General features: G+C 52.4%; 10 protein-coding genes across 10 annotated transcripts; 6 read left to right on the top strand and 4 right to left on the bottom strand.

The window, feature by feature from the left end:
- Positions 1 to 264: 264 nt before the first annotated feature.
- Positions 265 to 1,129, top strand: J4E85_004778 (uncharacterized protein; the record flags this gene model as incomplete). Its single annotated transcript, XM_051469031.1, has 2 exons — positions 265 to 550; positions 600 to 1,129. The coding sequence occupies 2 exons, from the start codon at positions 265 to 267 to the stop codon at positions 1,127 to 1,129; spliced, it is 816 nt and encodes a 271-aa protein (XP_051327246.1).
- Positions 1,130 to 3,055: 1,926 nt separating this feature from the next.
- On the top strand, positions 3,056 to 4,291 carry J4E85_004779 (uncharacterized protein; the record flags this gene model as incomplete). Its single annotated transcript, XM_051469032.1, has 1 exon — positions 3,056 to 4,291. The coding sequence occupies one exon, from the start codon at positions 3,056 to 3,058 to the stop codon at positions 4,289 to 4,291; it is 1,236 nt and encodes a 411-aa protein (XP_051327247.1).
- Positions 4,292 to 4,575: 284 nt separating this feature from the next.
- J4E85_004780 (uncharacterized protein) lies at positions 4,576 to 5,142 on the top strand (the record flags this gene model as incomplete). Its single annotated transcript, XM_051469033.1, has 2 exons — positions 4,576 to 4,699; positions 4,763 to 5,142. 2 exons carry the CDS (start codon positions 4,576 to 4,578, stop codon positions 5,140 to 5,142), a joined length of 504 nt encoding a protein of 167 aa, XP_051327248.1.
- Positions 5,143 to 5,308: 166 nt separating this feature from the next.
- On the bottom strand, positions 5,309 to 6,268 carry J4E85_004781 (uncharacterized protein; the record flags this gene model as incomplete). Its single annotated transcript, XM_051469034.1, has 2 exons — positions 5,309 to 5,959; positions 6,011 to 6,268. The coding sequence occupies 2 exons, from the start codon at positions 6,266 to 6,268 to the stop codon at positions 5,309 to 5,311; spliced, it is 909 nt and encodes a 302-aa protein (XP_051327249.1).
- A 476-nt stretch (positions 6,269 to 6,744) lies between these two features.
- Positions 6,745 to 8,085, bottom strand: J4E85_004782 (uncharacterized protein; the record flags this gene model as incomplete). Its single annotated transcript, XM_051469035.1, has 1 exon — positions 6,745 to 8,085. One exon carries the CDS (start codon positions 8,083 to 8,085, stop codon positions 6,745 to 6,747), a length of 1,341 nt encoding a protein of 446 aa, XP_051327250.1.
- A 784-nt stretch (positions 8,086 to 8,869) lies between these two features.
- On the bottom strand, positions 8,870 to 10,164 carry J4E85_004783 (uncharacterized protein; the record flags this gene model as incomplete). The annotated part of the gene is made up of 5 exons (XM_051469036.1): positions 8,870 to 9,311; positions 9,366 to 9,497; positions 9,615 to 9,796; positions 9,851 to 9,955; positions 10,009 to 10,164. 5 exons carry the CDS (start codon positions 10,162 to 10,164, stop codon positions 8,870 to 8,872), a joined length of 1,017 nt encoding a protein of 338 aa, XP_051327251.1.
- A 1,081-nt stretch (positions 10,165 to 11,245) lies between these two features.
- J4E85_004784 (uncharacterized protein) lies at positions 11,246 to 12,204 on the top strand (the record flags this gene model as incomplete). Its single annotated transcript, XM_051469037.1, has 3 exons — positions 11,246 to 11,312; positions 11,369 to 11,791; positions 11,846 to 12,204. The coding sequence occupies 3 exons, from the start codon at positions 11,246 to 11,248 to the stop codon at positions 12,202 to 12,204; spliced, it is 849 nt and encodes a 282-aa protein (XP_051327252.1).
- A 3,143-nt stretch (positions 12,205 to 15,347) lies between these two features.
- Positions 15,348 to 16,900, bottom strand: J4E85_004785 (uncharacterized protein; the record flags this gene model as incomplete). The annotated part of the gene is made up of 3 exons (XM_051469038.1): positions 15,348 to 15,476; positions 15,525 to 16,377; positions 16,440 to 16,900. The coding sequence occupies 3 exons, from the start codon at positions 16,898 to 16,900 to the stop codon at positions 15,348 to 15,350; spliced, it is 1,443 nt and encodes a 480-aa protein (XP_051327253.1).
- Positions 16,901 to 18,615: 1,715 nt separating this feature from the next.
- On the top strand, positions 18,616 to 19,251 carry J4E85_004786 (uncharacterized protein; the record flags this gene model as incomplete). Its single annotated transcript, XM_051469039.1, has 3 exons — positions 18,616 to 18,816; positions 18,890 to 19,157; positions 19,211 to 19,251. 3 exons carry the CDS (start codon positions 18,616 to 18,618, stop codon positions 19,249 to 19,251), a joined length of 510 nt encoding a protein of 169 aa, XP_051327254.1.
- Positions 19,252 to 19,876: 625 nt separating this feature from the next.
- Positions 19,877 to 21,512, top strand: J4E85_004787 (uncharacterized protein; the record flags this gene model as incomplete). The annotated part of the gene is made up of 2 exons (XM_051469040.1): positions 19,877 to 20,050; positions 20,109 to 21,512. 2 exons carry the CDS (start codon positions 19,877 to 19,879, stop codon positions 21,510 to 21,512), a joined length of 1,578 nt encoding a protein of 525 aa, XP_051327255.1.
- Positions 21,513 to 22,121: the final 609 nt, after the last annotated feature.

The raw sequence follows: 22,121 nt of genomic DNA on the forward strand, positions 1-22,121 counted from the left end.
AAATATCATTTCAATGTCTACGGGTAGGTGTCAAGCTGGCACAAGGTGCGATTGCGCGCGATGCGGGTAGCTTTAACTCCGGGCGACATCTTCCTAACTCCGGGCGAGGAAGCCCACGAAGTTCTTCTCGGGCCTAAGTATAAAGAGGGGGACAGAGCTAACGAGCCCCGAGCCAACGAGACAACGAAAAAACCGTGACACTTTGTTCATAGATATTTCGGATTGTACTAGTATACAGATTTGTATCGCAACACACCAAACGAAATGGCAGACTCTTCAATCGTTTTCATCACGGGCGGCAACACTGGCATTGGGTACGAGACCGTAAAGGCTCTGTATTCTTCACCACAACCGCACACCATCCTGATGGGCAGCCGCTCTCTCGAAAAAGCCAACGATGCCATCTCCAAGCTCAAGGAGGAAGTCTTGGAGTCCAAGTCAGATATCGTCCCTGTCCAAATAGACATTGAGGACGATGCGTCGGTCGAAAACGCATTCAAGAACATCGAGAGCAATTATGGTCACATTGACTCGCTAATCAACAATGCCGGTATGTGCTGTTCTCTGTCTCTCCAATGCGGCAGACTGATGTGTGGTAGGCGGATCTTTTGATGGCATCATGCGCAAGGACCCTAGCCCCAAAGGCATTCGCGCAGCTTGGAACAGAAGCTACTCCCTTAACGTCACTTCCACCCAAGTAGTGACCCATCTTTTCGCGCCCCTATTGATAGCCTCCAAACACCCTAGGCTTCTCTTCGTGACTTCTGGTCTGTCTTCCCTCGAAAACTCTTCCAGTAGCTTCAATTCCAAGCTCATGAACGCACCGCCGCCAAAGGGTTGGCCCAAGCCACCATCCATGGCCCAAACAGCTTATCGCTCGAGTAAGGCTGGGATGAACATGATGATGCTAGACTGGACACAAAGTCTTAGCGTCGATGGAGTCAAAGTCTTTGGCATCAGCCCCGGATTTCTGGCTACGGGATTGGGAGGCATGGGGCCGGAAATGTTGAAGAAATGGGGTGCGGGCGACCCAAGTATTGGGGGCGTGTTCATCAAGGATGTTGTGGAAGGGAACAGAGACGAAGATAGCGGCAAAGTTATCAACAAGGATGGTGTGCAGCCTTGGTAGCTGCGCTATCTGCGGTATGATAGGCCGTCGGCTGTCGCACAACATTCGCAGATCTACTATTCTCGGTATCAGTCCATGGTTTGCTAATTTTCAGCCCCCAAATGAAGACGGTCCCTATGCCAGTATTGTTTTCATGGGAGCACCCTTTCATTCTCTGGGGCTATTTTAAATCAACCTTTCGTGCATGTGTCGACTCCTCCTCCGTCTTCGTGTTACAGCATAGCTTATAATAATATGCATGATGCTGTGTATCCAGGGAAGGCTGACCCATCCGCAGGCGCCATTGCCACGGTGTCCAAGGCCTTTGAACCTCATGAGCTGAAACTCGATGGAATTGTGCGGTGAAGAAACCTCCCAACATTTACCACTGCATTAAATCGCGGGTAATGTGGAATATGTAGCCCATACAGTTGAAGTCTGTATCTTCGTGTGGGAAAAGCAGTGAGACTTTCGCTGCTCAGCCTTGTGCCTTCGTCCTCTTATCTCTCCGCGTTCCCCGCCCCCACTTCGAAGAGCACAAACCTATGATCTTAGCTCTGGCCTACTACCCAATACGGCTAATGCTATCATCGCAACAAACTGCGCCTCGCTGCAAGTCGCTTCTACCTTTCCAATGGTTCGTTCTACACCGTGGAAGCATCTTAACGACAAGTATGTTCGCGCAACCGCTCTATCAGACGCTATCTCGTCCGTTAAATATAGAAGAGACAGCAGGTAGCAGAGTTATGAGCTGCATTGCGTACTTTATCGTGTTCTGGCGATGCACAACTCTTTACAATCTGCTTCGATAGCTAGACACATACCTTCCACAAAAACACTGTATACTATTACCAATAACCTACTTCCAATCGTTAACAAGACCCTGTATATCTATTGTACATCTCCAAGATAATATTTGTCACCCTAAAACGTCACCTAGATACCATGGCATCCGAATACGAGTCAGTTTACCTTGGAGTCTGGACAAATTGGTCTCATGGCTCGATAGCCGGCCTCACACTCACGACTACTCTTCAAAATGGCGGTCTGCTCATCGCTTTCCTTGCGCTGTTCACTACGTTTACTGGAACCTGTTTCTGGACCATCGTCTCATTCGCCATCCATCAGAACATAAGCCGAAAGATACCACAAAGTGCATTATACCACCAAAAGCAAGCAATACTTCGCAACTCCGAGACCAGTACAGCGGCTTTTTGGAGACTATCAAGAATGTCTTGGGCCTGGCGGAAGGTGGTGGTTCCGCCCGCTTTACTCAGATCGGTGTCATTACCACTAGTCCTCAGCTTAGCGACCTTTTGCGCTTTCAGCACAGCCGGAGTATTCTCTTCGCGAGTAGCCACTACGAGGGGTGGCGAGGTTCTTCTCGTTGGTGACAGGTGTGCTACGTTGAACAGTTCCCTGTTCACCGGACAAAACTACCGCGTAGCTCAATCGTATATTGCCAGTAGGACCAGAGCAAGCGCCAACTATGAGTCAGTTTGCTATAGGAAGTCGGGGTCAGCAGATAGCTGCCGCAAATTTGTCCGAGATACCCTCCCTGTGACGGTCACGACTGGCATTTCCTGCCCCTTCCCGGGCAAAAGCAAGATATGTCATTCTCCGACAGCGGCCCTCCGTTTGGATTCTGGATTCCTGAATAGTCACTCTGATCTAGGTATCAATTCGCCACCTTCCTCAAGATTTCTCTATCGAACCGTTAACGAATGTGCCCCAATACGCGGCGAGGGGTACACATACAGAAATTCAACGCAACCCCAGTGGAGTGTTCAGTTCCTGTATGGACACTATAATGAAGGTTTCTGTGAAAGCAACGACCTTGAGTGCACTCTTCAGTTTGCTGATGCGGACACTCATCGAGGACCTTTAGGAAGCGAGTACTCGGTTTCGTAAGTCCTTCTCGTCGATCAAATACTTCTACAACTAAACATGCGTACAAGTGCCGTCACACGCTACAACGTTATCAACAACGACGAAGTCTTTTCAAACGATGCCTGGCGGCCAATCCAGGAACTGGAAGTTCCTGACGCAGACCTCGGTGTGTACTTCCTTCAGATGAAGGATATCAGGTATCTCGAACCCGTCACCGACTTATGGTTTGAAGCTCTGGACAAGGTGGTCAACCGCGGTCAGAAGTTTGGGAACCTGACTTCTTACGCTACCGAGCTGCCAATTAGAGCACTAGCATGTGTTCAGCAATACCAATTTTGCCGGCCATCCTTAGAAGAAGTCGAAAACTGTACGCCGCTGAATGGCATATTTGAGGCCACAAGAATAGCCTCCTCAACACTCTTTCCACAGCCCAAAGATTCTGAGAGATTCCTTTGGTCCTTACGCGCCATCAGGGATATGGCCGGTGGCTTCCATGAACTCGTCAAACAGCTCAAGGGCGGATCGCTTCTCGCGAGTGATTATGTCTCAAATAGTGGGCAGGGTGGTTTACCAGACAATCAGTGGGAGCTGGAGCTGGAGCATTGGTTCAAATTCACGATGGCTGACTTACAACGAGCCATACTCGAGCAAGCGACTGGTCCAGTTGTCCCAGAGGCTGTGCCATTCTTTTCAGCGCCCACGTCTCCGGAAGCACGAGCGCTCTGTGGTAGTCAGAAGATCAGAAGCGACTCCTATACTTCGTTCAACGTGCTCGGCCTTATATTGATGTTTTCCATCGGAAGCCTCATCATGCTTATCGCTGCCTGTCTACCGTCCGTTGCTGCGCGTCTGCAGCGGAAAAAGCCATTTTCCAGTATTGAGTGGGTCACAAACGATACACTGCAGCTACAGCGGCTTGCACACGAGGCCGTCGGAGCCGGACAGTGGCAGGGCGCGTGCGATGATTATCCGCGAACGCGAAAGGGAGATCTTCTGGCAGTAATCGATATATCCAACAAGGAACACCCTGTGCTCCGAGCTCCCGCAGCGGCCGAGATGGTGAAGGAAGCAGAGCAAGCCGAGGAATCTCAGGACGAGGAACAAGGCATGGAGGAGCAAAGAAGCGAAGGAAGCGTCGAAGAGCGGAGTGAGGGCCTCAATATGGCAGGTCCAAGAGGGGAAAGAAAGGCCGAGTGGCAGAGGAATGACTCAATCCACGAGTCTTTGATGAGTGTCGAGATTCCGCGCGTGTCCTTGGAGCTGTCACATCGCTTTGCCGCTGAAATCTGTTAGTGTCCTTTAAGAATTCGATAGATGTGGGAATCATGCAAACCCAGAAATGACGCGCATTGTCAGAGAGCACCACGGAATCACATAGTGTGAGCATGCTGATAAACGCAGGAGCAAAACGGTGCGCGTAGCAAAGATGCCACCAATGCAAGCGCAGAAGATGACGTGACGCGTGCCTCGGCTATAGAGCGTTATCGATAAGGCACCCTCTAGCCTAGTACCCTTCACCATTACAATGCAACTCTTTATAAATAAAACGCATACCCTCCAAAATATAAACCATCCAAATGCCGACCACGCGAGGCCAAAAGCGCGACGCAGAAATGGAGGCAGCCCTGAAACTTTTCTTCTCGAGCCCGCGCTTTGCTGTCGCTGGCGCGTCTTCCGACCCACACAAATACGGACATAAGAGTACGCTAAGATATCCTCTTCCAGTCTTACCCCATTCCCGTCATGTCTAATGCGATATCGCAGTATTCGCCTGGTACCTCCAGCACTCCCTCCCCGCAACGCCTTTGAACCCACGGAGTCCGAGTGTCACCATCTTGAACCGTGCCCACACAACCGTGCCGTCGCCGACAGCTCTTCAGGACCCACCAGCATCCAGCTATTCTCTGTCAGTCATTACGCCGCCTACAGTGACGAAGCAGTTGCTCAAAGAGGCCAAGGAGGCTGGAATCCCTGCTGTATGGCTTCAGCCTGGAAGTTATGATGCCGAAGTCCTAGAGTACGCGAAAGCTAACTTCAAAGCGGCGATTGGCGGCAATGGTGGTAGAGGAGGAGAAGGGTGGTGCGTACTTGTTGACGGAGAGGAAGGGATGAGGTTAGCCGGAAGAGAAGCGTCCAGACTCTAGTACCGCGAACGTCGACCGAGTAGGATGTCTTGCTTCTTAAGCTGGCTGTCCGAATTATTACGATAATGTTTACGACTGATCGAAATATACTACAATTCATATTAGGGGAAATATTATGTATTTGGATAAGTCAGGTTTGTCATCCCACGTCTACATTCATTGTCCTTTAGCCTTTCTTCCACGAACTCTCCGTCTCAAGCCAAGTCTCAAACCCCTTCATCTCCGGATGCATCCTCTTACACTCCTCAATATCTGCACCAAACCCCTTCTCGCGAAACCAATCGAACATGTATCCAAGCTCTTTCGACATCCAGCACAGCGCCCCCGCGACAGACCGGTACGTCATCGGAAGCTTTTCACCCGTGCTCTTTCCAAAAGTCTGCTTGAATCGTTCAAACGAAAGTGTATCCCCTGCTAGCGACATACCCTTGTTTTGGTATACCGGAGTATCGTGCTTGAGGAACGCTTGGGCGGCGAAGAACCCAATGTCACTAGTACTGATAAGTTGTAAAGATTTCTCCTTTGGCAGCTTGATCGCCCAACTCGTTGTAAACACCTTCCCAAAGAAATCCGGAGTCAGATTCTCATAGAATGCCACAGGTCGTAGGACGGTATATGTCATGTTGCCTTTCTTGGATTCGGAGAAGAGGTGTTGCTCGATATTATGTTTCGTGATGAAGTGGGGGACGGTTGTCGGATCCGAGTCTGATTTTGCACCGCCTCGATCCGCAGAAGAGAAGACGAAGTGCGATACACCGTTCTTGATAGACGCATCTACAAGGTCCTTTCCTTGCTTCTCCTCATTCTTTCCGAGTGCCTGTACGAGGATTCAGCAAAGCTCGACTATCGTTGCAGGAAACATGCTCACCTGAACACTAAAGACTCCCCAAATGGGCATCTTGGTGGACTTTCTCGCTGCCTTGAACATCTCGTCGGCTGCATCGAGATTTCCAGTGACGAGTTTGATCCTCGACGACTTCTTTTCGAGCTTCTTGGAAGATGACGACTGGGCGTCCCGGGTGACTGCTAGGATTTCGTATGGTGCGTCCGATTTGAGCAGGGCATCAACGACTGAACCACCTTGTTTACCAGTCGCACCTGTGATGAGGACTGCTCTGAGAGCCATTGAGGGCTAATCGGATATTATATAGTATGATCAGGAGAAAAGGAAGAAGGTTGCGCCTTCGTTCGATTGAGATTTAAGTAGTTCTTGCATCTTTTATAGACAAATGTTCTGCCATGTCTGTTGGCATATGCGAAATCCAGCTCTGCTGAGCATTGCGCGTACACATGGTGTTGCGCACCGCGACCGTGCGAGCCGGCGGGTTGTTCGCCCGCTTCTGGCAGCAGCTGCGACGAACGCCGCTGATTGGTGTTCGGCCTTCCGAACAGCGAACGCGAGGCGGCTTACGGGATCGATCTGCCCAACTTCTATCCGGTCGCAGCTCCGTCGCATCGTTCAAGCAAAGGATGCATCAATAACTGAGTGACAGTTCTGTGACTGGCCGCACATTGAAGCGCGAAAAAGGGTATATATCTGCCAGAAAAAATCGATCTTAACTTCCCAACATGGCGTGCATCATATCAACAAGCCCAATAAATTTACATTTCCTTCGCGACAGCCTCCAGGGACTCCTTAAAGATGTTACAAGCCTGGCTCAACTCCTCCTCGCTGATCGTAAGTGGCGGAATGAATCTCAGCACGTCGAACACCGAAGTGCTGAGGAGAAGCATGTCTCGCTTGACGCATTCCTGCACAATCTTGGGTGCAATTTGTGGCTGGCTCTGAGCATGTTGTGCAGCAGTATTCGATGAGTCGCGTTGCAGTTCTGGGTTTGCAAACTGGACACCGACCATGAGACCCGATCCGCGAACATCTTCGATCAAGTTACCGGCCTTGGTGCCAGAAGCTTTGAGATCGCGGAGGAACGAGAAGATCTGCTTGGAGCGCGCGGCGACGTTGTCAAGAATCTTTTCCTCGTGGAATGCTTTGACTGTTGCTGTCGCGGCGGCGCATGCGACCGCATTACCCGCATATGTGCCACCCATGGATCCTGGTTTTTGGAGGTCCATGAGCTTCTTACTGCTCGCAATACCGGATAGAGGGAACCCGTTCGCAATGCCCTTTGCGAAGATGAGGATGTCTGGTCGTACGCGAGACTCCTGCACGAACCACATGTGTCCCGTGCGGCCCATACCAGACTGGACCTCGTCAGCGATGAAAAGGACGTTGTGCTCGTCGCAAATCTGCCTGACGCCGTGAAGGAACTCGGGTGGTGCCGGGACGTAGCCTCCCTCGCCAAGAACGGGCTCCAGAATGACAGCTGCGGTATCTGCGGGAGACGTCTGCTGCTGTAGGGTGAGCTTCAATTGAAGCAGTGCCTGGTTCACGAGTTGCTCCTTCGGTGTGTCTGGAGACATGCCGAATTGGCTGTAGTATGGGAATGCGGACGCAAAGACGCCACCCATCAAAGGTCCATGGCCTTCGCCGTAAATAGTCTTGGATCGCGTCATCGAGGCTGTCGCGTTCGTGCGGCCGTGGTATGAGCCCTGCATGACGATGATGTTCGGCTTCTTCGTCGCGGCACGGGCAAGTTTGACGGCTGCTTCAACGGCCTCTGCACCCGAGTTCCAGAAGAAGACGGTATCGAGCGATTCGTGGGGAAGTATCGGAATCAGCTCTTTGAGAAGAGCGATCTGTGCGGAGCTGAAGCCAATGTTGACTTGGGCGTGTGTGATCTTGTTGCATTGTGCCGCTGCGGCAGCGCTGACTTTGGGGTGGCAGTGACCAAGGTTCACAACACCAATGCCGGCTGTCATGTCAAGCAGCTTGACGCCCTTGTCCGTGGTGATGAATGTGCCCTTTCCATCTTCAAATACATGCTTGGTGAGGCGGCCAATGCCCTTTGCAATGTGCTGTTCGCCAAATGCTGCTGTATCCATCTCGGAAGACGCTGGTCGTGTAGTAGAGAACGGTCGTCGAGGTGTTGGGACGTGTCGCGGAAGAGTGGGTACGAGATTGCGTGGAGCTGACAAGCAGCGTCTGGATACCGTGGCGGCCTTCATTATGTATCGTGGGGATTGTGCTGCTGCTTTCGACTGCCGTGTAGGTCAAAGTGGTGGGGTTCGGGTTGAGGCGGCCTGACGTAGCTAGCACGCTTATCGCCGAAACTAGACGCCCTACACGCGTTCTTATGACCTTCACGATCATTTGCGACAGCCAACAACTCACTCACTTCGCTTCTACTAACTTCTTTAGGTAATACAAGAGACCGTCTGCCAAGACTTCTTACTCAACGACAAATTATCTACACGCCCCACACGCCTGAGATATTGTCTGGTAATCGGCCTGCAGCTGTTGTTTGAGCAGAACTTTCCTGTTGCTAGGATAGTACTGATGCCTCTATCGAGCCAGCGGCAAATACACAACCACACATAGCAACTACGCCGAGGTGCACTATCTGGGCGGACTACATAGGTCTACGGTTCCCGTTCGAACGTAGAACGTACGATCAACACAACCTATGAGCTTGGAAGACACCGAGATCTCTCTGGTCTAGCCGGTGGTTCAGATATGAACCTTCTCCGCAGCCGTCACACGTCTATCCTGCACTTTTCCACGCCGGCTCTGATAAGTGTACAAAGTACATCATGAGTCTACCGCGTTCGCTATCACTACCTAAGACTCGCGCTCATGTCACTATGTTCTCATCATAAGCAAACAGTCTCAGACGTTGCTTCCCTCCTTACGATCCCAAGCCATAGGCCCCGGGTCTCGAGGACCTCCAGCAATGACCGAAGTTACTGTGAACTTCGTCTCCTTTATGATATTCTTCTGAGAGTCTCCATCACTATTATCGGCCTCGTCGTTGTCGCCCAAGGTCTGGAACGTGTCCATGGCTATCACGCGGGAGCGCGAGGTGGGCTGCCGATTGTTTATTCCAGATTGGTCTGCTTGTCCGCCAGATGCAGCAGGAGTGTTGGAGCCGGCGGATACCCTAATGCGCAGGGATAGGAGAGGGCGAAGAGGAGGTAGCGAACCGGCGATGAGGCCAATGCCGACTTCGGTCAAGGACCAGAAGCCGATTTTGCCCGTACTGTACATGAACTCGCCAGGGTCACTGTAGAGTGTGAGGTACTTGAGGCGGACGATGGTAGCACATGAGGCACTGAGTCAGGATTAGTTCTTGATACCATAGCATGAGGGATCGTCAAGGCCTTACAAAGAAGCGAGCGCAAGCATGACAGCAACTGAAGCTTTCACAGCTCCCTTCATCTGGACATTCCAAAGCAGAATAGCCGGCATGATCGAGAGACTAAAGTCCGCAGTGATCTCGATGGCCGAGTAGAACAGACTGACGTTGGTATTGAGTTGAAGGTTGCAGGTGCCATTAGATTCACCCCATAGCGTGTTGATCGGATGGCCGGCAAAACGTTAGCGACGACATTTCCTACTTGTAAAGCAAATCAACTCACAGATGTTTGCAATTCCTATGCAGAACACTAGAGCGGCAACCATGGTAGCACCGATCAGCGCCCATAAAGCCCACGTGAAGAAGCGACGACCAACAGCGATGCGCAGAAGCGCTACTGCAACACTGATCTTGACGAACATGGCGCTGACTGCGTAGAAGTACTCTGCGATGTAAAAGAGCTGAACACAGTGAGTATGGGCTAAAGTAGCATTTCGTTGATAGGGAGTATGTACCTTTGTTCCTTTGGATATCGTCACCGTGGGCAGCTCTCGTGCGAACTGTCCAGAGCCATAGTGACAACAGACGATGCAAAGAGCAGCTGTTACTGAAAAGAGAATCTGCAGCGAACTATCAGTTGGCTTATCCCATGCTGGTGGTGCTGGGCACTTACAGTTCCGACGAGCATGAAGTAGTCATCCATGCCCCACGCTTTCCTCCACATCCGTACCCCGACTCTCATGGAGAAGACGATCCAACTCAACACGAGCAATATGATTGCGCAGTACAACAACGCCACTCCATCTCTGGCCACTTCGACAGTCGTCATGTTCCTTGCGCAATGTTGACAAACGTATCAGAGACCGAGAAATGAAGCAAGCAGATGACGAACATGAGACCGGTGGCAGCTCGCCAGATGACATATATTGGACGTTTCATCTCTACCACTGTACCACAGGAGAACCCCAATTTTCTGTCGACTCATGTCGTGGATCGTGAGCCGTGCAAACAGGGCCCTCGTGTTACGTCCTAAGGTCGCGGGCGCTAGACGTAAAGGGCTTCGTCTAGATCGGATCTAATGTGTCAACTGTCCGCGGAGGATGCCCTCGGGAATAGCTTAGTGTATAGGACTGCCGCGTGGTCCGAATTGTTTACGTTTTCTCTGACACCTTGCTTTGTGGAAGCGAGCATCAATGGAGCATGGTCCCACTATGGGCTGCGGCGTCGTGAAGAGGAGCTACCCGCATCAAAGAAGCCTTATGTATACCAGACTTGCTATCCATCTAAATCGTCGAAGTACCCGCGAGGCGTTGGTGACCCCTAGTGACCGGTACATGGGTGGCAGGTGTCGTGATTTTCTTCCCCTGTCGGGCCGTTGCTAGCTCAAGTGGGTCTCACAGCTGGTCCGCCCATGGGCTCGGTTCCAACACTGGCCGGCGCCACGCTCAGACTGCCTGATTAGAAAATGTTCGTCCCAAGACGGCAGTAAAGTTGGGTGGTCACCTGGTTCAGGCGATTACCATCACGCCTCGGATCTTGACTGATAGATGCGTAGTCGCGCGAGTGTGTTTCGATGTTGATTGAGCAGCTTCAAGGTCGCGGTTGGCTTGCTACGAGCGGAATCCTTCCCTGCGGATGAAAAAAACGGGCCCCGTACGAAGTCCCTCCCGAGCTCGCTGTGTTCCTTGTAAATCTCCGGCAGCTCCTCAGATTTCGTTTGAGATGATGTTTCTGGGCCCAGAACACGGGTAGCCTCACAATGCCAGCCCATGACTGTTCCAAATCAGTGCGCTCTTGCATGAGCTCGAGCTGATGCGCCGGGGCCCCGATTATGTCTGCATATTATCCTCTTCCTTTCTGTATTTTGCTGAAACTTCCATCTGTTTACTCTCACCATACCTAGCTCCGCCATGACATCGTTCCAAATCCAAGACTCTGACCTGACGGGCTTTCAGGGCAAAGTTGCCGTCATAACAGGTACCTTGATTCAGCCCAATCAACTTTCAGGTTCCAGAACACTGACAATGCCGTAGGTGGGTCGTCTGGTATTGGCCTCGCCACAGCAGAGCTACTGCTCTCTCTAGGCGCACTAGTTGTGACTGGTGATATTCAGGCACCACCGGCATCTGTGGCTGACTGTCACTTCGTCCAAATCGACGTCAGGCGCTGGAGCGATCTAACGAAACTATTCAAGGCCGCGAAAGAAAAGCACGGTCGTGTTGACTTTGTGTTTGCGAATGCTGGAATTGGGCCACGCGCAAATTACTTGGCTCTCGAAGTCGATGAGAACGGTGACCCCAAGGAACCAAACGATGACACCTTGGACATCAACCTGGACAGTGTTGTCAGGACCGTGACACTCGCTACCCATTATCTGAAGGGCCAGGCCGAGGGGGGGTCCATTGTCATCATGGGGTCCAGCACCGGCTTGCATCCCGTCCGAGCAGTTGATTATTGTGAGTAACAGTTCGTCGATCACGTTTGAATCTCCGACTAACAGCACGACTCAGCGACGGCCAAAGCGGGTGTTCTAGGCTTTGGTAGGAGTTTCGCGCTGTTGGTGAAGGCTGCCGGTCTGCCTATTCGCGTCAACACTCTCGCCCCTTCATGGACGGCAACTCAGGTCTTGCCCGATTTGAAAGGCTTGCTAGATGCGGTTTCGTACAACTGCCAGCCTACTTCAGTCGTTGCCCGAGCAGCGGCCTACTTGATGGTAGACAAGTCTCGTCACGGAGACCTCATCTTTGCCTGCGACGGAAAATACACAGAGATCGAGAAGGCTGTGCTTGCGCCAGCATATGCGACCATCAAGGGAGACGGATTAAGCGACGATGATGTCCTGGCGAAGGTCTTGGCGCTGGGGAGCTAGACATCCGACTGAATCAACGAGCAAATTCTGAAGTATTGAAAACGGGTTTAACATGGATGATGTGAGTTGAACGATCGGAGAACCATAAGCTGGAAGGGGGGACGAACCCCTGCCAAGATTGTGACTGCTATACCCCTTCGGGTTAGATTGTCACTAATGATTTCATGCTGGCCAAACCCGAAATCACTTATTCCCGAGGTCTGCTGTGTTTATGCTTAGGCATCAACTACTATTTGACGTGACCGTAACGCACTATCTGAGTCTAAACACACTGACTGTAGTAATCGCCGTTGGCTTTGCACGTCGACCCACTCGCACAGCCTGTACATCCACTATAGGTTTTCCCGCCACACTGCCCATACTTCGCTACTTCGCATATGGGCGCAGCCGGTACTGTGGGCGTAGCAGATGCGCTGGTCATCATGGTAGTGGGGGAGGCTGTGGCTGTGGGTGCAGCGGTGGGTGCAGCAGACGGCGCGGGCGCAGAACCGCTTCCATCCCAAACAGCAGGGCCAGGGACAGGATAAGTGGTTGCTTGCTTGGCTTCAGGGGAGTCAATGTTGAAAGCAATGCCAGGCTCTGTTCCAGTGTAGGCGCCCGGGAAAGCAACGAGCGCTGATGCGGGAGGAGAGGCTGTACCCGATCCTGTCACGGTGAATTGAGCGCACTCGGGATAGACTGGAGAGTATCAGCTTGAGCATCGGTATGCCAATGTGGAAAATTGGCTCACATTGCGGGTTGTTCGCCTGATGTACAGCGATGAGCTCATGACGGATCAAGTAGTCACCTGCTGCAAGTGTAGCCGGGATAGTGACTGTGGCATAGAGAGTGTCGAGGATGGCATCGCCGGCCTAAAATAACGGTGTACGAAGTCAGTCTATGTCTCACACGCAGTTCGTACATGGAAGATTTTACCCAAATGCCGGAGTTTTCAGTCCCAGATATGAGGCCTTGCTCATATATCTTAACTACGTCGCGGTCCTGTTAGAGATGTAGTCCACCTAAGGGATGTGTACTTACACCACACTTTACCAGCTCCATCGAAGCTGTCACAAGATCCCGGACATTTGGCCATGTATACAAGAAGAGAAGTCGGCCTGTGAGTCCATTGCTTCCAGTGTGTCTTCAATTTGGCACCAGCGGCAATGGTGCCAGTCATGCCTGTACCGAGAGCGCCGTTATTGTTGCAGCGGATGTTGACTGTCTAGAATAAGTGAGCTTTTGGTTGATGTACGCTTTTGTAGGGTCGTACTGAGAGATCTTTGATGTACATGGGGTCGTAAGTCGAGTACTGTCGCTGAATGGACTTTTGACCTGAAGCTGAGTTGTACGGTGACCATCTTGGAATTGTCAGTACATGGGAAGAGTGCGTGTGAGAAGGTGATGTACCCTTGGTAGGTTGTGTCTCCTACAATATACTGATCGACTCCTCCATGAGCGGTCGCAGTTGCAACCAAGGAAGCAACCGCCGTCAATGCCGTGTAGAACTTCATTATGATGTTGTAGAGCAAACTAGAGGGACCGATGTTAGAAAGCAAGTCGATGCGCAAAGATGGGCGGTGGTACAAGCAGAGAGTGCACCTTCTCATATACTTTCCGTTTGCCCCCGTAAGCCACACCAGCGCGTATCGCGTGAGAGAACCGGGTATTGTGTTGCCTCTACGACGCAAATCTCCACGCGTACCGTAGATTGATGTGTGATACTAGTCCATATGCTTGGTCCGTTACAGCCGCATGGCATCTCGACCTCTGGAGGAGTTTGTGCGATCGGGCCAGATATGGGGAATACTGCATAATCCGATCAATGGGCCAATGGTGCGAAGAAGCACGTTCGACTTTTGTGGTAGCCTCAACGGAGCAAACAGCCGTTGGGGGGATACATAGATGAAGTGCGCAGGGGTGTAAATAGCCGGAGGTCACATTTCGCGGGGAAATCGGTAGCCTGTACCCATGACTTGAATGCTTGGTATATGAGGTGTGGGTCATCTATAATTTAGGATGATCTTGATCACACATGGCCGCTGCTTGTTCGACCATAAGATATGAAGCTCAGAGCTTGAGTATCTCAGCGGGTTCGTTAGTGACAACGTCACAAGGGCTGTGAAAATTGGCGTTGAACAGCTTCTGCACGCGCAAAGTGTAGCAAAGACCTAAGTGTGAAGATATTAGTATACGGTACTGATTTGAAGAGCTGCTAGCTGGAGAGAAGACCATACCTCGCTTATGCATGGGTGGTCAGAACACACCACGTTACGGTAGGGTCTGCTATATGTGGTCATTCAAATGAATCGTGAGATGTACGGAGCGCCCGGTCAATATAGACCCATCGAATACGCTGAGCCGAACGAAACCTGGTCGAGGACCTTAGCCATACGTATAGCGTGTCAGCTCCAGGCTGGACCTGCTTGTTTGACGCAACAGGAACTGTGAACAGTGGGCATGATTTCGTAACAGCATGTATCGTCTTCTTCGCTGGTAGAAGCAGACGAAAGGCCAGATTGGAGTGAGGGAATGATTGTGGTGCTAATCTGGTCGCCTGACAAGACGACAGAGTGTTCAATAGCGTGATGCATTGATGCCCACCGTCTGATAAGCATTCACATCCCGCGGGACGCTATACTGAACATAAAGTCAGGATGGATAGATGAAATCTGATCCGAGCGCCAGGTCCGGAAAGAGTTGCTCAAGCACATGACAAGCGCCTAGATGTATCGCAGCTGTTGCCCCGGGTGTGCTGAAGCTGGACTGTCTGTCGCTGTCCATGTATTAACAAAGTCGTGAATCAATGTGCGAGAAGAAATTGATAATAGAGAGAACACTTTTACGCAATACCTAGTTCCTTCACCCGTAATAGTGTGTTTCGAGCCATTCATATGTGCTCAATAGCCAAAATTGCAAGACAAAAACCAGAACGACAAAGGGCACGAGAGCTCAAGCCGAGAGGTACGCAGACCCTGCCTTTCCCACTTCCTCAGTAGCCAGTAGATGCATCGCACCATATATACCTTTTGGTGAGATGTCGAAAAGATGTGTGACATCATCGGCCAGATTCGAAGCTGCTGTAGATCGCAAGTTTCCAACCAGATGCTCATTTCCCATAGACAGTCACCTCGTCTTTTGTATCAGGCATGCGCCAGATCGAACTACTGTAAGTAGCAATTAGCGTTGCGCTCTTGGAGCGTGACAAGGAGCTCGTAGAAGTCCTTCCTCCAGTCAACGCACTCAAGGTACTCCCACCAGAGGCGAAGTGCAGGCGCCTCATCCATATCAGACTGCAATCGATCAGCTTTGAACTACTCATACAATTCAACATGACTTACCGCGTCAAACGCCTCAAGGATAGACTGCTTCTTGATCATAGCGGTCTTCATGTTGGCCTCACGCTCCCACTCACGAAGCTCTTCAACGTACTTGCGCACGTCTTTGGTCAGTTGCTTTGTGAGCACAACCTCCTCCTCAGAGTCAACAGTGGTTTCGTGATCCGGTGCAGCGAAGAGACGGCCGCTGTACTCCGGCTTGCGAAAGAAATGCTTCTTGAGTTCTTCGGTAACCCACTTCTCGCGCGTCGATGAGGTGAGCTCTTCAGCCCAGTACTCCTTGACGTATTGAGGTACTCTAGCCGTCATTGTGTCATAGTCCAGCTTATCTGACCAACGTGTCTGCGAATAATTGCCGTAGTACATATAGCGCTTTCCGACGAGAACGAACATGGGCACATCCTCGTACGAGTTGGAGTCTTCGTCAAGTAGATCGCCGTATTCTTCTTCTGGGGCCTTGTTGAAGAAGGCAGTGAGCTTTGCACCGTGGTCGCCAGGCGCCTTGGGCAGGTAAGGTTCATTCTTCGGATCGAGCTGGTAGTATGTACGATTCTTCAGCATGCATGGACCCTTGCCTGAGACGAAACGCAGGCCAGGTGACCAGGAAGCTCCACCCAAAGTGTTGGCGAGGAAGTCAGGATGGAACGTGACGGTGGCGTTGCCTGTGGAAAGTTGACCGGAGAACGCGGGCAGGGTTGTAAGATGGTAAGGCTTCCACGCTGCATCCAGAGAAACGCCTTCGATGGACAGGGCGGGATCTTGGACGGCAATTAGTGGTGAAGCAGGTGGGCTTAAAGCAGGTGTGGGGATCTGCTTGGAGACGACATCGACTTGATGGGTGTTGGTGGTGCGGGTACTTTGTCCTCGTCAGCTTCAAGTAACTCCAAAACTCGTCCATGCATCTAAGGATACACTCACACTTGGCCATTGGTAGACTCGAGCTTTTTACCTCGCAAATGCGGAGGCAGAGATGTCTTGACTGTACCGCTGCTGGTGTCGCTGGAAGTCCTGAGATGGGGAGGTGTACTGCTGTTCACCTTTTGTACGTCAGCGCCACCGTTTACAGATCCCTGAACCTCTTCCTTAAGTTTCTCCAGCTCGATCCCGAACTCTACGGCGCTTTGGTGTGATTTCTGTACATCCACCTCTTGGAATGGGCCAACATGTACCGGCCAACCGCCCTTCTTGAGCTTGTCGACGGACAATGAGAGGCCATGGTACATCTCTTGGAGAGTGTCGATGTCTGCGCGTATCTTTGCATGCCCCTCTTCCAGGTTGAGAGTCCTTGCCTCCAAGTATGGAGAGGAAGGGGTGCTCACCTGGCTGGGCGCGCCGTGCCGAGAACCGGTTGGAGCGAAGTTGTTGGCCGCGGGGTTCATCGTGTAGCTGATGTTGTGGAATCGCTGCGAGTGTTGGCCGTGAAGGACTGGATCGCGATTAGACATTGTACCACGAGAGTACTAGACTTCTCCAACCAGGATGACTTGTAGCTCTTGGGTACTCGGAGTTGTTGAGACTGCAGGAAATTGTCAGCTTGAGGTGGATCTAAGAGTAAGAGGCTCAAAGTCTTACCGTAAACCGATGTGCTATCGTTGTGAGATGGTGTGATCAAGTGAGACGTGCTGGAAGTTATATGCTGGGGACATATAATATAGAAAGGAATGGAGGAGGGACGGTTGGAAACCTCAGAAGACTTCTTTATATAGGCCACAGATGAGAGTCGTGGATCTGGGAAACAGAGGCGGTGGCATAGCGGCAGCTCTATGCTATCTCAGGTAAAAGAGATGAGGTTGCGGTGATGCCGGGGTGGTGGTGTCTGCAGACGAGAATGAGGTGAAGTTCATTCCATCGAAGATACCGGTAGGACATTCAAGCTTTGTGCCATTGCGTTGATTACGCAAGATCTTGGGAAGTGTTTGGCACTATACACATTCCTCACGGCGCTGGTGGGATGTCGCTGGGCACTAGACATGTCACGCCTTACCGAGAATGTGGTTGCTGCTTTGCACTCAAGTGAAAGTTTATCGCAGGTTCTACCCAGGCCCAGGGTCGATGTGGGCGTTACTGGGCTCTCTAAGAGTTTGATGCTTGCTCTTACTCTGCTTGTCAAGCACGTATCACCTACCTACCCCTACAGTCAGACTATAGCACTAGCTTCGCGCCCCGACTGTGCTCAAGGTTAACACGGATTCGTCTTAAGTCTGATACCTATGCATCGATTCCTGTTGAGTATTGAATTGAGCTAATCGCGAGAGGCGGGCACTTGGCTCCCGAGCTCTTCCCGACTCCATCAACAACTTCTCTTTTCCCCATGCTCTGGCATCCACTCGCGACGACGTCGGCAAAATTCCCTGGTTCTGTGGCCCTTCGCTTATCGTGGTTCCAGTCTGGCTCTTGGTACCCCGCGCTCACGAGGTCGACGACTACGCTGCAGAGATGCGCGTCCAGAGGCCAATGAATACAAGTCTTACTTTCCGCCGAAGTGCTGCTAGATGTTGAAGTCGATGGGGCGCGTCAGAAACGCGCAGCTGCGAGGTCAACTGTGGGATCACCGCCCGAAGTCCGCTCTCTTCATATCAGGCGCAGACTCAGGCATCAATAGGCCTATTTGCAGCATCGAGTTGTATCTGCGAGTCGTGGGTCGGCGCACATGGACAAGTAGCTGGTTCCGACTCGGGGTGCACTACGCGCGTGACCGGGATGGTGAGGGGAAGCCGCGGAGCGACACGCGACATACGCGACACAGCGTGAAGCAGGCGACGGCACCAGGCATGCTCGTCAATTCCGTTGGGGGGATAGAGCGACAGTCTTGTTCAACGACCATGTATCATGGGACGAACATCTCGTCGAGATTGGGAGGAGCTCGCGGTAGATGGCCTAATGCAGGGGAAGGGAAAGGAGGACCCTGACCGAGAAGCGCGCCAACGTCATTGCGCGCTTGGGCCTTGGCCGTCATTTTGCTCTCCATCTCGCTGGCGACCAGCACTCGACCACTGCATGCTGACTTTGGCCAAACACGGACAGGCCCATCTACCTTCAGAGCAAGCGCCAGCATCGTTCCTTCTCTGTCAAAACCCGCCATTGGTCCTCCAGCATGCCGCCCAAACGCACCCAAGCCCACGACGAGGCGCACACGTCGCTCAAGGACAAACTACAGAACCTCCAGGGCTCGAACGCGCGGGGCGGTCGTCGCAACGGTGGTGCCGGCGCCCTAAACGGCAGCAGCCTGAAGGAAGTGGACAATGCCTCTACCAACAGTGGCCAGACGTCGACCGATCTCAGTTCGTCAGGAAACGTTCGTCGCGCCCTCACTCTTTCCCCCTCACACGCCTGCGCCTTCCATTGCTAACACGCCCTCGTCGCAACAGATCAAATGGTCATCGCAAGACCCCCCCGTTCTCCAGGGCTACCGTAGAGCCTACCGACTCGATTGCCCGTCAAGCTTCAAGAACCCGCTCAGCCACGTCGTACTGAGCCAGGGCATTGGGCGCATGTCTCCCACCATGGCGCGACCAAAGGGCAAACGACGTGTTCAGAAGGACCAGCTGGGTATGGCGGTCAAGAAAAGCTTCAACTCCCAGGCTGTGACAGAGAGCGACGTGATTGTCGACTGGCTCTACAAGTCGAAACACCAGGGTACGCATTGCGAGCATACTCCGATACCGTGACTAGGCTAATTCATAACACAGATAACGAGTTCCGCGTGCGCTTCGCACCCCAAAGGAAGTGACTGGGTCACTCGCGCCTATACATCGCTGCATTTTCGACTTTCTTCGACGATACCCCTCTTTGGCACAATAGCCACCACTTTTTTTTACACACGACATGCAAGCATTGAACAGGAGTTTGGGATACTGGGCATTAATGAACAGGGAAGGGTTACGCATCACGGCTTGGTTTGACCGCGTAGGTCGGTCTGATGTCCACAAACGACCCCGAGCATGGAACATACAGAGATAAAGGATGATCGGCAATGAGCATTTGATAATACCAGGAATCGGACTGGGTGTAGCGGATGCGCCTCGGTGCGTCGAGTCCATAGCATGTCTGCCTGCCATGTGCGTTCCGCATGGCGAACAAGGGCAAATGGCAGAGCTAGTGTCAGGATATGCAAGCATCAGCCAGAATAAATACACCCGTTCGTTTATCTATGCGGGCGCTTTGCTGAACCGTAGTCGCGTCATAGTAAACTCTCGAAGCTTCGACGCGCTCTTTGCCGAGGGCAGCCAATGAACTTGCGTCACCGGCCCGTGCCCGCAAAAAGTTGTCGATTGTCGGATTATACACCACAGGTCGAAGCCCATAGCGAAAAGCAGTATCAAGACAGTCATTACTCACCTCCGCACCGTTTCAGGATGAGCTTCGCTGGTCCCATGCCGCTCAAGGCGGTGGCTCCCGTGCGCATCGCCGGCTCGAGGTCCTTCGCCAAATGTCAACGACGATGTATAGCGACGCAGGCCTCGCAAACACAATCGCGGAGACCGTCAATCGCACAGAGGCAACAACCGCACAATGCGCAGTCAATACGAGTACGTAGCATCTGGTTTCCCGCTGTTCCGAGTTGAGTTACTAACACAGCATGCGCAGTTCTTCCACGCCTCTCCCCCGTCCTTCGCCATGGCCGACCCGTATCAAACCCTCGGAGTCGGTAAGAACGCATCCGCCGCGGACATAAAGAAGGCCTACTATGGTATGGCCAAGAAGTACCACCCCGACACGAACAAAGACGCCGGTGCGAAAGAGAAGTTTGCCGCCGCACAATCCGCATACGAAATCCTCTCAGACGCCGAAAAGAAGAAGGCTTTTGACTCCTATGGCGCCGGTGCTTTCGATGCGAATGGCGGCTTCAACCCTGGGGCTAGCGCTGGAGGCCCGGGAGGAAACCCGTTCGGAGGAGGAGGCTTCGGTGGGTTTGGCGGCTTCGGTGGCGCCCAGGGTGCGGGCGGATTCCAGGACATCAATTTCGAAGATCTGTTCGGAGCTTTCACAGGTGGACGACGAGGAAGAGGCGGAGGCGGGAGAAGGAATCCGTTTGAAGAAGAGATCATGGTTGGCGACAACATCGAAGTACAGACAAACATCTCGTTCTTGGACGCGGCCAAGGGTGTCAAGAAGGACATACACATTACCCCCATGGCAGAGTGCGGGACATGTAGTGGCAGTGGCTTGAAGCAGGGTGCCAAGAGAGCAGAGTGTAAGAGCTGTGGGGGTACTGGACAGAGGGTAACGAGCATGGGCGGCTTCCATATGAGCGCAACTTGCTCATCCTGCGGTGGATCCGGGTTTGCGATACCCCGGGGCTCGTCTTGTGGCACTTGTGGCGGCGATGGAGCAGTCAAGGAGCGCAAGACCATCACCATTGACATCCCTGGTGGTGTAGAAGACGGTATGCGGTTGCGCGTTAACGGCGAGGGAGACGCACCACTCACGGGCCATGCCATGTCTTCTGGCACCATCCGCGGCCAGAGAGGAGATCTTTACGTCCTCATTCGCGTAGCAGCTGACTCGAAGTTCAAGCGCAATGGTTCGGACATTCTTCATACAGCCACCATCCCCTTCACGACTGCTGTACTGGGAGGAGAGATCAGGGTACCTACCCTCGAAGGTGAAGTCAAGGTCAAGGTCCCCACTGGATCTGGAACAGGTGACCGCGTCACATTGTCTGGCATGGGCATGAAAGTACTCTCCGGCCGACGAGGCGCCAAGGGCGATTTGCGCGTTGAGTTCAAGGTCAACATGCCGAAGTATCTCAGCGTCAACCAGCGGACCATTCTCGAGATGCTGGCAGACGAGATGGGAGACAACAACGCGCAACGCGTCATCAACCCTGGAAAGATGAAGGACCAACATGGCAACAGTGTTGGGAACGATCACTCGAATGAGGGCTTTTTGAAGAGCGCATGGCATAACCTGACTGGGCAACATAAGCACCTGGACCCAGAGGAAAGGCGTAAGGCGGAAGAAGACGAGAAGAAGCGAGGATCTGGCTGAGCCTACGTTCATGATATGAGGACACGTTGTATAATAAGGCGGGCGTACGGGACGACCCATGCGACTCATGTTATCATGTTTGCAGCAAGACGATTGAGAGCATTCAAGGCGCATATGGAGACTGGTTGAGCATGATGTATAGAAGTATTAGTATTTGGCCTCTCGACTCAGGCTTGTAGAATATCACGCTGTTTATGACGCACGAAAAGAAGCCCAAGGTGTTTGCGAATTGAGGCACTCGCTAGCTTCTCCTACCCAATATCGCGGGCGCGTAACCAAGGCGAGACTCTCGGTCTCCTTGCATGGTCATTGGCCGGCGCGAGCCGCACAGCTGGGGTCGGCTTGAACGTCTCGCTGAATTTCCGCGACGGTGTGACGAGCTTGAAGAGTCACATATCGATAGCGGCCTGGCTCGCGTGGCGTGCTGGAGGTGTGATAGGCGAGCGTGGATGAGGAAGTCGCGGCTCTGGTGTTGCTTATGCATGTGCCTGCGTCTTCCCCACCAACATCACTCGCACCCTCCGAGCTCACCGACGACACCAAACATCGTCTGCATTGTTACCACCCGGGCATTTAAGCTTTCGCTGTGCCGCATCACAATCGTTCCCA

The sequence above is a fragment of the Alternaria conjuncta genome (assembly GCF_024043145.1).
Source record: "Alternaria conjuncta strain BMP 0040 chromosome Unknown scaffold_6, whole genome shotgun sequence".
Classification (NCBI taxonomy): Eukaryota; Fungi; Ascomycota; class Dothideomycetes; order Pleosporales; family Pleosporaceae; genus Alternaria; species Alternaria conjuncta.